This window comes from Lacerta agilis, chromosome 14, assembly GCF_009819535.1.
Source record: "Lacerta agilis isolate rLacAgi1 chromosome 14, rLacAgi1.pri, whole genome shotgun sequence".
NCBI classification, from domain to species: domain Eukaryota; kingdom Metazoa; phylum Chordata; class Lepidosauria; order Squamata; family Lacertidae; genus Lacerta; species Lacerta agilis.
The window spans coordinates 13,065,528-13,078,321 of record NC_046325.1 but is presented as its reverse complement, the minus strand read 5'-3'; the positions used below and the strand labels follow the sequence as shown (position 1 = coordinate 13,078,321).

General features: G+C 49.6%; 1 protein-coding gene across 1 annotated transcript; it reads left to right on the top strand.

The window, feature by feature from the left end:
• The first annotated feature begins 6,219 nt into the window (after window positions 1-6,219).
• Window positions 6,220-12,463, top strand: CTF1 (cardiotrophin 1). Its single transcript, XM_033168359.1, has 4 exons — window positions 6,220-6,235; window positions 7,386-7,487; window positions 8,604-8,746; window positions 11,943-12,463. The coding sequence occupies exons 1-4, from the start codon at window positions 6,220-6,222 to the stop codon at window positions 12,399-12,401; spliced, it is 720 nt and encodes a 239-aa protein (XP_033024250.1). The 3' UTR covers window positions 12,402-12,463.
• Window positions 12,464-12,794: the final 331 nt, after the last annotated feature.

Genomic DNA, 12,794 nt, shown 5'->3' with positions numbered 1-12,794 from the left:
TTGCCAGATCCAAGAATTAGAAGGGGCATAAAGTCAGCACACACCCCCAACGAAGAACAGTATAAACAAATAAGCAAACGAGAAATATAAATTTATGTATTTGGTTTTTCAGATTAAAATTTTACAGTCACATATTGAACATACAGCATAAAAACAAGAACTTCCCCCCCTCCCCTTTGCAGGCCTTATTGTCAATCATTTCCTCCTGTATCTTTTATGATAATCCAAATCTTTTACATCTCCATTGTGTCCAAAATTCACCATTAAGCTAAAGTGCTAGTCCAATCCTACTAACAATTTTAACTGTTTACAGTGGTTTTTAAAATAGGTTATAATTTCCCCTCATTCCTTATTAAAATTTTGGTCTTCCAGATGCCTGACTCTTCCGGTCATTTTAGCCATTTGGGCATAATCCATCGACTTGATCTGCCATTCTTCTCCGGTAGGGACTTTTATCTTCTTTCCATCTCTGGGCCAATAACATCCACGTAGCCGTGGTCGCATACATAAATAGTCTTTTCTGTTCCCTTGGGATTTTGGCACCTATTGCGGTAACCAGGAAGTCTAGCAACAAACAAGAAATATGGTGGGTGAAGAATTGCCCCAGAACTGTTGCCAGGCACATCATAATCTACTCTTATTCCTCCAAGGAGCTCAGGGCAGTACGCCGGGTTCCCCCCCCCCAATCCCCCCTCTTCATCCTCAGAATGGTCTCTGGGGTAGGCTTAGAATAGGTATATTCTAAGTCAGACAGTTGGTCTATCTGACTGGGTATACCATCGACACTGATTGGCTGTCTAGGGTTTCAGATGTGAGATTCCCAGTCCCACCTTTAGATAGTGGGGGGGGGGATTATTGGGTTGTTTTTTATTTGATTATGTATTTTATTCTATGAACCGCCCTGAGACCTGCGGCTACAGGGCAGTATAAATTTTTTAACAACAACTTGGGACATTTTGCATGCCAAGCATGTGTCTTCTACCATTGAGCTGTGCTCCTTCCCTGGGCTTGGTTCAGCCTCACGTTTGGCAGAGAGACTCGGTGGCTGACCCGTGGTCAATGCCATGCCTTTACCTTGCCGTTTTCTACCAGGGAAATCCGATCTTGACCACTGAATCAGAGCAAACGTCAATTGGGTTTTCTCCAGACTGACGTTTGCCCCGATTTATTGCGAAAGAGCAGGTTTCCCCAGGGAAAGCAAGGGCAAAAACTGCTCGGACACCTGCCTAGAAACCGGACAAGTGGAAAACTTGACCGATGCTTTCTAGCATACCCTCCAACACTTATTCGATGAAAAGAAGGGCATCCCAACAATTATCTGATGAAAATAGGGATGTCCTATTCCATAGCCTCCAACAATTTGCTGGCGAGAATAGGGGCGTCCTACCATGTCCTTCAGCATTTATCTGATGAAAATAGGGACATCCTAAGGAAAACAGGGACAAATCAGAAACCGGGATGGCTTCTGTAAATCTGGAACTGTCCCTGAAAAATAGGGACTATTGGACAAGCAGGAGTGTGGACAAGCCCTGAGCCGGGTGTTGTAATGTGGGGATCGTGATTCAGCAAGTGATTTCAGCTCTGACAGAGCAAGCAGGAGACAGCTTCTTCATGTAACACTCTTTATTCAGACAAACAAGACTGGGGGAACTGAGGAGAGGGAGATACATTTATAGGGACAGTAGAGGATACATTTTGGAGGGAACAATCTCAAGCAATCACAAAGCTGCCTTTTGGTAGGAACCAATAAGACTGAGGATCCAAATGCAGCAACTTGAATGAACCAATAGTAACTGTTCCTTCTGGAACAGGAAGGCAGTTACTTTCCCCTAATGTGAATACAGACAATAGTAATCAGATATGATAACTTGAATCAAAACACAACACTGGGCTTCAAACCCAACTCCAGTCCTACGCTACACAGGAAAGCCCTCTGAGTGTTTGAGGAATGCCTTTGCACTTTTATTTATTTACTTCATAAAATTTATATGCTCTTAATTGTAAAAGGAAACCTCAGTGCAGCAGGGATTTGAACCCAGGTCTCCAAGTTTTCCCTGGAATCCAGCCACCGTTGTGGCCAGGCAGGGTTTTTTTTTTTTTAAGGTAGAAATCTACTCCCTTCCATCAAAGAGCAGGACGGAGAGAAAGAGAGAACCCAGGAATCCTGACTCCTCCAAACCCAGCCAAAATAATTTCAGTGCCAAATTCGAATGGAACCAGCAGCAGCAGCAACGAAAGTAAAAACAACCATGCTTGCTGTTTGTTTATTTTAAAAAAGCGTTTTGCGGGGGAGAGGCAGGAGGCAGGCAACATGAGCTTGAGCTTTTGTAAGTGGTCTCAGACAATGTCACCTCGGGCTAAAATCCACCTGCCTTCCTAGCCAGGATGAGTCACTTTCACTGTCCTAGATTTTGCCTCTTGCGATCAGACACGCTGGGGAATCTCCGGAAGAGGGGTGAAGGCGGATTTCACCACCTGACGTCAAGGTCCAGTCCAGATGAAGGGATAGGCCCAGACTTGCAATGGAAGAAGTTGGCATGTCCAGGCATCCGACTTCATTTCCTTAGCAACACAGAGAGAGAAATCAGTCACTGGGAAGGAGAGTGTGTTTCACTGTCTAGGGCACCTAATAATTAACTCTTGGAAAGGTTGCTAGTGAGTGAACCAAGACGAATTTTAGGTCCACCCATAACACACACCCGAGGCCCCACGCATCAGAAACCGGAGCCTGAAACTACTTTGCAGGAACAAAAAAACGATCGAGCGTATTCTGCTCACCAAGTAATGCTTGCAAAAAGGGGAAAAGGGAAAAAGAAACTAAGGAAGTCTTCTCGTTTAGTGCCTCTTCAACAATAGGCTTTTATGGATGCAGCTGGATTTATAAGGTTGTTTTGTTTTGATTTGCAGCTGGAGGGGGGACTGACCACGGTTGCCTTGTCATCAACAAGAGCAGTGCCGGATTTACGTATAAGCTGAACAAGCTATAGCTTAGGGCCCCACTCTCTTGGGAGCCCCCCAAAAAAACAAAGGAAAAAACTGGATGTACATTTCCAAAATATAAGATAAAAAACAAATAAAATAAAACCTATATACAACAACAGTGTTTTGTGTTGTGTAGGCTCCCATGATGTAAGTAATGGGCCCCGCCTGCTAGCCTGCTCCCTAAAATTGTATTTCAGTTCAACAATTACTTTGATAAAATACATATTTTGTTATGTGCAAATGGCTTTAGATACCTATTAGGTCCATAAATTACCATATAGCATGTATTCAACACACAAAAACAGCAACAATTTGTTGTTGAGAAAGGACAGCTGGACATAGAAAGGGCCCCATTAACATCGGTAGCTTAGGGCCTCGTCAAACCTAAATTCAGCCCTGAACAAGAGTGTCACTTCGACTTTCTTATACAAATATATACACACACACACACACACACACACACACACACATATATATATATATATACGCCTCAGGACCAGAATATTTGCTTGAACTTTGAAAACAGGTGGGGATTGGAGCTCAAGAAAGTGGCTGGGGGCTGATGGGAGTTGTTGTTCAAAACAGCTGGACTGGAGGGCACCATGCTGGCAAAGTCTGAGCTCCATTATCTTGGCTCTAAGCATGTTTTAGGGAAGGGGCAGTGGGAAAGCAGATGAAGGCTGAGTAGGCCGTGCAGATCTAGGCTGGGTGGGAGGCCCAAGTGGCAGATACTGGAGCTTCTCCTCCACCCTCCGTTGTCCCCCCCCCCCCAAGCGAAGGGTTGCTCAGATGTCTTTTCCGGACTTCCCTTGTGGCTGCTCCTGCTGGGGGGAGTGGCCAAAGGCGGTTGCAGAAGAGGAGGCTTCTGGGCCTCTGACAAAAGGAGGAACAGGCAGAGATCCAACTGGTGATGCCTCCCCCTATTGTGTGTGATGGGGAGCCACACCTGTTAGTGCTCCGCCTGTCGAAGGCGCGGGAGGTTTGCCAGGGTGGGTGAGAAGAAGGGCAGTCCGGCTGCCAAGTCTTTATTCACGCCACCTCTAAATCCTCTTTTTCTGACCTGCGTCATGCTGCGGCAAGCTGCACCTGCCGGACCCCCCCCCCCCGCCTCTCCTGCACACCTGCTAAAATGTAAGAAGAGCCCCCAGGGCCCATCGCCCTGTTCTCCTAGTGGCCAGTCAGGCGCCTGTGGGGAGCCCGCAAGCAGGGCCTGAACGCGACAGCCACTCTTCCCCCGCTTGCGATTCCTGGCAACTGGCACGAATGGGTGGCATGCCTGACTAAGCAGGCGTGAGATCTCCCCTACTTGGCACCTCAGTTTCCCTTCCCTCCGCACGGGATGTGGAGCCTGCGCTCGGCCCACCGGACTCCGAACGCACCCCACCCGTCTCTGAGCTGGAAGGGGACCCAGTAGGCCTGGCTCCTTGCCCGCTGCTCCTCTTTCTTTCTCGAGCGTCTCCAGTTTCCTCGCAAACAGTAACCCGATGCCAGGACGTGCCAGGAGGCCTGTAGCAGGCAGGTGGCACGGCCCCGAGGCCTTCACTTTGTTTGTCCGACTCGATCAGAGCTCCCGGTTCCCCGCTTCTGGAGCCCCACAGATTCTCCCCGAATGAAAGCTTTACTCCGAGTAGGAAAAAGCTTCACAACCTCTTTCCTCACCCCACCCTGCATTTGCCTAATTCAGTAATGTACATAATGTACACAAACACACACACAAGCAACCCGACTCTTCCTGCTATTTGGAGGGGGGGGAATGTCTGGCTCTTGGCACCATACTTGCCCATAAAAGTCTGTGTAAGAATGTGGAGCATAATGCCAGTGTATTTGGGGCTGGGCGGGAAGAACGGATTTAGGGTGGCATGAATGGAAAGTCCTTTCTCTCTCTCTTCTACCGCCCCCAGGGCAGAGTTCCCGTGCCTTTACCAGTCGCTTGGCAGGCAGGAATCAAACAAGGCGGGAAAAACCAGCATCGGGCGTGGGGGAAGCTTCGCCTGTTGGGTTTCTGTCTGCTAAACATGCTGCCAGGAAAGAGAGAGCGATTCGACCTCGCAACTCTGAGCAACCAGAGAAAGTTGGGCAGGCTTGATTTGTTTGGAATCACAAGGTCATCACAAGGATCCGCTTTAGGGACAGGAATGTGTGCGGCTGAGAGAGGAATGTGCTGCGTCAAGAAAGGAAGAATCTGAGCCTGGCCCCAGACAGTGGGATGAGCAGGGCTTGGCTCTGTGCCCCTTCCACGCCCTTCCGATTTGGCCGCCTCAGCCCCGGGGGATCCTGCCTTCATCTCCGACTGCGGCTGGGAGACTGATGAGCAACGTGTCCCACAGCTGCCTGGCAAGGCCCAGCTGTTTCCCTTATCCCTAATCTGCCCCCCTAAAATTGGGCAGGTCTGTTGGCAGTTACGGGTTAGGAAGATGAGCAGGTTGAACGATGCAGGAGGGAGGCCCGATCCTCCCAGACAGGCCCAGTTCTTGGTTAGACTAGATGACCCCCCTACCACTCTATGTTTCTTACTACCACCGCCCCAAAGAGAGGGGACTGTCAGAGGTAGCTGCTGTTGCCCCTCCTCAGCAGTGGGGTGGTGGTCTGGGGTCGCCCATCCCACGCCACCTGGGCGTTGTTGGCAGCTACCTACGGCCCTGTGCAATTGAGAAACGAGAATGCCCTCCTGGCTTTTCTTTTCATTTCTCCCCCCCCTTCTCTTCCCAACTGTGCAGGAAATTGGAGAGATTTCACAATCTGCCCCTCCCCTCCCTCCTCCCCTCCCTCTCTCCTCCCCCCCCCCAGCCTAGTGTCTTAGGAGCAGGAAGCAGAACTGATGCTTCCCCCCCTTCCTCTTTCTGTAGGAGGTGTTTGCCCACAGAGAGGGGAGGGGAGGAAGGCTGGGGAATTTCAGAAGATGGGGACAACACCTTGGCTGCATATAAAGGGCTGTCTCAGTGGGGCTCATCAACCACCAGCAGCAGCAGCAGCAGCAGCAGCCTCAGGGCAGAGGAAACTCACAACTAGAGGGCCTCTCCAAGTTCAGAGAAAGGGGGAGAGAGGTCCAGACCAGACATTCAAGCATCCTCCACTTGGGGGCGACAGAGGTGATTTGAGAGAGTAGCGGGATACCCACTTCCTCCACTTGGGGGCGACAGCAGCCATTTCTTGGAAGGAGCGATACCTTTGCCAACCATTAGGGGGTGACATAGAGAACTTGGCATTTCCGCTGGGATTCAAAACTGTGAGGAAACCATGACTCTTTCTCTGGGTAAGTGCAACCTTCCTTTTCTCCAAGTTGGCCTAATACATGTGTGCGTGTGCTTGGATTTTTAAGGTTTTTTATAAAAGAGGTGGGGGGAAATATTGGGGGTTCTACTTGTTATGTTATGGCTCTAGTAATCGCATCACTTTTTTTGTTAATGTTGTGGATGCAAGCTAGCACTATTTTCTTTTTATTTATTTCATTGTATCCTTCTGAGTACAGTAGTTCTCCCCTGCTCACACTCAAAACAACCCTGTGAAGTAGATTAGTCTGAGAAACGGTGACTAATTTACCGGTAGTCACCAGGCGAGCTTCATGTCTTAAATGGATTTGGTCTCCCAAGTCATAGTCTAAAGCGTGTTATGTCTGCATTGAGACGTTTGTGTGTGTGTGCGTCTTTTTTTGATTCATTCATGCCAAATCATGCTAAGACATGAAGTGGTTATTTTTTTTAAAAAATATATGATTTTCAGGTTTATACATTTCAGTAATTTTACAGCCATTTTAACATTTCAAAACTTGACTTCCTTCCCCCCTCCTTCTGTGGTTCCTTAAATTTATTTTTAATATTTTCTGCATATCCAAATTGACTTAATTAGTTCATTTATTCATCTACTTTAAATATATACTATTATGAAACTGCAGTTTATTACAATAATCCTGCCAATGTTCTTATCTGTTTACAGTTTGTCTGTATATATTAAACAAACCATTTCCATTCTTTTATTTAAAAAAAAGTTTGTTATCTTGATTTCTTATTTTTCCGGTAAGTTTTGGCATTCCTGCGTATTCCATAAATTTTTGTATCCATTCTTCTTTTGCTGGGACTTCTTTTTCTTCTTTCCATCTTTAGGCATGGACATGAAGTTGATTATGTAATTGGCCCTTCCTTCCCCCATGGCAACACAAATTAAATATTAAACGAAATATAATTGCTACCCTTTGCTTCCATTCTTACATATCACAGGAGATTTACATCCCACCCTTTCCTTCAAGGAGATTAAGGTGGCATATAAATAGTTTGCACCCCTGTCTGTTTTACATTGTATCATCACAACAATCTTGGGAGGTAGGTCAGGCTGAGAGAGTGATTTGAACCCATGTCTCCCAGGTCGTAGTCCAGCACTCTAACCCTGCAGTGCTCTCTGTCTGCCAGGGCTGGCCCACCCAAGAGGCGGGCTGAGGAAGCCACCTCAAGTGACAGGATCAACCGAGGCGGCATATCTGGCCTCCAAGGAGAGTGTTGCCCGTCGACGTGGTAGCCAAGGCTTCTTGCGGTGTGCTCCTTGGAGGCTGCATCTACTGCCTCCCGCCACTGGCTCAATGTGCAGGCGCACCAGCACTATGGCGGCCAACCCGGAGCATCATCAATGGCAGAACACCTGCCCCATGACGAGGAGAGTTATGGGGAAACCGGGAGTGTAAAGAAGGCACTTCCTACAACTCTCCTTGCTGTGGTGCAGGCATCTTGCTATTGGCGCATAGCTGTCAACTTTCCCTTTTTCTTGCGAGGAATCCTATTCGGAATAAGGGAATTTCCCTTTTAAAAAGGGAAAAGTTGACAGCTATGTATTGGCGACACTCCAGGCCGGTCGCCATGGTGCCGGTGGGCCTGTGAAACTCAGGTCAAGGAGTTGGCGGCGGCAGGTTTCTGTGGCGGAGGCAAACCGGGAGGACCAGCACTTTCAGTTTTGCCTCAGGTGGCGAAATGTCCAGGGCTGGCCCTGCTATCTGGTCCTCGGAACATTCCTCAGGCCACACCCCTCTCCCTAGACGACACCCCTCATTGGCCCTGCCTGCTTCATGTGGCGCATGCTTTTGCCTGGCTGGGATGTGTCCCTGAACCCTGCCAACACCTCCATCATCTGACTGGAGTCTAGAGAGGGCCGTGTGTCGAGATGAGCCTTAGGAGGTGGTCCAGAAGGAAATGTGGCCCTTGTGCCCATCCCTGCTCTAACTAACCCTTACAACCACCACTGGCTCTACCTTTTACGAGTGCCCTACCTTTTACGAGCGCCGCTTCCTAATGGCAGGACTGTGTTCCTGCTTCGGATGACTGCGCAGCATCAACAGCGGCTGCCTTGTGGGCCCTTAAAAGCCTCAGACTGGCCCTGTCTTGACTCCCGAGGTTAGGAAAACGTTGACCTGATGGAGATCTTCAGGCAGATGGGAATGGCCATCTCAAGGATGCTGCCACATTTTGGGAAGGAGGTTGGACTTTGAGCAAGCTTATCTCAAGACTGAGGCAACGGGAGAGACAGGAAGCGAAAGGGAAGCGGCAGCAACAGTGGTGAGGAGCCACATTCAGAGAGGTGGGCCCAATTGAAAAAACCCAACCCTGCACTGAATACATATTCCTTTTGTTCCTTTTCAGCCAGAAGTCTCCTCGTCGTTTGTGCAGGCCTGGTCCACATTGTCTCCCCTGACCGGGATTCGCCTGTCAACACCATCATTGGCCAGACCTTCAACCTGGCCCGCCTCATGAAAGCCAACAGCACTGTCCTTCTGAATACCTATGTAAGAGCTTTGCCTTTCGTTTCCCTTTCCAGCTATTTCCCAATAATCCTTCTAGTTCCTCAGAAGCATATTATCTTGCGGGCATTCCTCAGAAGGCAGCTTTCTCATGATTCCCCACTTTCCTCTGAAATCTGGTGCGTTGGGTGTGGGGTGAGAATTTGCCCGAGGGTTGTTTGTTTGTTTAACGCCTACACCTTCAGTTCAAGTATTTTGCATGAACAGAACATGCCACCCAGAATGTAACCCAGAATCCTCTGGATTACCCATAGCAAGGGGGTCCTTAATGGAAAGCAGCAAGTTGAAAGTCTAAACATATATTTACAGTATTTGTAAGTATGTTTTTTTTAAAATACCTGCTCTGTTCCAGACCTATATCCAGCAAAAGAAAGAAGAAATAAAGTGAGGGCAGGATTATGCAAAGTAGGCAAATGAAGCAAATACATATGCATTTCCTTATTTCTGCTAGTCCTGGCACGACAGGGGAGTGGCGCTGCTGACATCTGAGAATCTTGCTCAGAGCCACCATCCCCTCTCAATGCTTTTAAGATTTTGCCTGCATCCTTTCCGACCTTCCCTTGCGATGTTAAGGACTAGAAATGTGCTTTCTCATAAAAATAAAAGGTTATGATTCTGTGCCCAGGAACAGTTCCTGAATTTGGTTGCAGAACTACACAACACTTTGGATATATGATCAGCATTGTTTCGTGTGAAGGACACAAGGCCCCTCTTTTAAGTTAGGGGATATGTTTGTAGTGCCAGTGAAGTTGTGGGAGGCTCTTTGGGTAAAAACTTCTGATGTATCCTTGGGACGTTTTCATAGGTGAGGTTCAAATCTCCGTTATTGTCTCTGAAGCTAAAGACTTAAGAAATGACCTTGCCGGACCAAGCCAAGGTTTATCTATTCTAGCTTTCTCCTTCCAACAGCACCCGGCCATATACCTATGGAACAGCTCCTAAAGGTCACAGGCCCATCTGACTTTATTGCTTGCCCCTGGCATTTGTATATGCAGTATCTGTGTATTAAGGTGGCCGGTTATGCATAACCAACACAGGGTATGCATAACCCAAAAAACAGAGGCTGCAGATTTGCACAAAAATCGATATGCCAGTTTTTAAGTGTGCATGCACCTTCAGAAAGAATTGCTAGAATTTAAATCGAAGCATTACACGTCTCACTGTCACATTACAAGCTGGAATGAAGCAAAGCGTCGTGCTGATAATGCCAAGGTTGCAGGTTCGATCCCCGTATGGGACAGCTGCATATTCCTGCATTGCAAGGGGTTGGATTAGATGATCTCAGGGTCCTTTCCAACTCTACAATTCTATGATTCTGTGAAAGGGTTTTGAACCTCACAAGTGTAATCGCTGAGGGATAGGGTTTGTGGACTAAACTTGGCCCATGAAACCGTTCCCCCCCCCCAAACAACACCCACTCGCTCCGCACCCGGTGTCAGGAGCTGTACAGGTAGAAAAATGGCTGCCGGTGCACAACCAAGAGCCTTGAAGTGCTAGCGACTTTGGGGCTTCAAAGCACCCAATCACCTGTTATCATTGAGATAACAGGTGCCTTCCACTTGCTGAATTTGGCCTGTGAGGCTAGGATCTCATAAGGACCTGGCTCCCCACCTCTGGTGTAAATGCTCTGCGCTGGAAAGAGGGCAATTGGTTCACTCCTTTCTCTCAAGGCAAGGCCGCCAAGCTCCATGCCCCCCACCAAACCAAGCTTAGGCCACGCAGGATTCAGCCCATGTCATGCAAAGAAATGCTGCAAACTGGGTGCCAGTCCTGGCAATGTAAACAAGCAGGCTGTGCCCGCCTCAGGCTACGGGCTAAAGGCGCCCACAGCCAAAGCTGCACCGAGCCCTTTCCCTTCTGGCGGATCCAGAGCAAACCTGTACCGCCAGCAGGAAACAGCACAGAAAGGTTGCCTGCGGCTGCTCCATTGTTCTCGCAACGCTTGTTCCTTGACTTTGCAACATGATCGAGGGAGAGAGGAGTCACTGGTCGGGTCCCCCACCCCACCCCACCGCCGCCAAAGCTGCAATCGAGAGCGCAAATCTCCCGCTCTCTGGTGGCCGCGCCTTCGCCTTTACAGTGGTACCTCAGGTTACATACGCTTCAGGTTACAGAGTCCGCTAAACCAGAAATAACGCTTCAGGTTAAGAACTTTGCTTCAGGATAAGAACAGAAATTGTGCTCTGGCGGCGCAGTGGCAGCGGGAGGTCCCATTAGCTAAAGTGGTGCTTCAGGTTAAGAACGGTTTCAGGTTAAGAACGGACCAGAGGTACCACTGTATTCTGATCCCTGCATGCAGTGGCTGAGTGCCCAAATATTTCTTGTACCCTGCTTCCCGCAACCTGCCTGGGCACAAGATGCCAGATGTAGGGAGGTCATTGCAGCCTGGGCTCTGGCGCACAGCCAAGCTGCCAACGGCATCCTCGTAAAGAGAGAGAGAGAGAGAGAGAGAGAGAGAGAGAGAGAGAGAGCAGGGGGTGGAACTCAGGTGGAACTACGGCCGGCTGATCTGGGGAACAACGAGAGGCCTGTTTTTGTTGGCCTTCCCTGCAAGGAATTCCAAAGGGATGAAGAAGCCTGGTACTGGTGGGTGCCACCCCCAGGATTTCTGAGAAGTGACAAGGGAGGAGGGCGCATTTCGCGGCAGGCACTCTCAAGTCCACATGCACATCTGCGGCTCATAATATTTAACCCCTTTGTAAATTGTCTACCTTTTAGGTAGTGGAAACAAAGGAAGTTGGCTTAAAATGAGCCAGGTCATTGGTCCATCTAGCTCAGAAGCTCTCCAGAGTCTGAAGCAGGGGATTTGCTCAGTCCCAGACTTTCCTGCAGGTGCTGGGGATTGAGCCCCAGCCAGCATGCAAAACACATGTTCCGCCACTGAGCCGTAGGCCTTTCCCTGAACTGCTGGTGGTTTCCCTGGAATACATTTCTCACGTCTGTTTTCCTGTCCCATGCCTTTGACAGAGTCTCGACATGTTTTCCTGGCATGTAGGTGCCAGGGGCCAGCAGCCCCCCCAAAACGGAGTGTGTCGAGAGACAACGCAATCTTTATCGACGGTTATTTCTCCAGCGCATTCCTGCGCCAGCTTTCTTCTGCTTGGAGGTTACGGGTGATTGAGTGGCGTACAAATCCTGTTAAATTGAAAAACACAACCTCTCTCTTTCTCTCCGTTCCCAGCTGAGTCACCAAGGCAGCCCGTTTAGCAACTCCGGCTTCGACGCCCGGAGGCTGCACTACGAAGGGGTGCCAACGGCCGCCATCCCGTTCCTGGAATGGCGGACTCTCAGCCACATCAAGCGTGTGGAGAAGAATTACGAGGCCTACACCGCCTTCGCGGAGTTCCTGCAGCTGGTCCGGGACGACCAGTTTGAGATCAACCCCACCAAAGTGGAACTTCTGGATATGCTGAAGGTGACTCGCTTGCGCATCCAAGGCCTCCTCAGCAACTTGACGGCCATCATGTCTGCCTTGGGAGCGCCGCCCACCGCCGTCACGGACCCCCTCATGCTGGAGTCTGTGGAAGCCGACACGTTTGAAAAGAAAGTCCGAGGCTACGTGGTGTGCCACACGTACAAAGAGTGGATTGACAGGACGGTGAAAGACTTCTCTCTCCTCGCGGAGAAATTCCCAGCCTAAGGATCGCTCAAGGAGTAATTCCCAGGTTGAAGGGTTCCTCCGTTCTCCTTGCCGCATATTTCTTAGGGAAGCAGGCGTAGGGAGAAGACAGGCGCAACACCCACAGACTGGTGGAGAAGAAGATCTGGAAGTGCCCTTGTTGCGTCCAGTCCAAACATTTCTCTCCAGAGCTGAGCTCTGGAAAAAGCAACAACTCACTCGCAGGGCCGCCTCGTCCATAGGGGCTGGTGGCGAGCCCGCCAGCATACTGGGCTCCCCCTCTCCAATCCACCCCCATGGGCGGGCGCTCGCCGGCGGGCGGGTGGGGTGCAAGCCGGCCGCCCTCGCCTCCCGGCGCCCCAGCTGGAGCGCTGGAAGGGCGCGCAAAGCGCCGCTCCAGCGCCATGCCCCTCA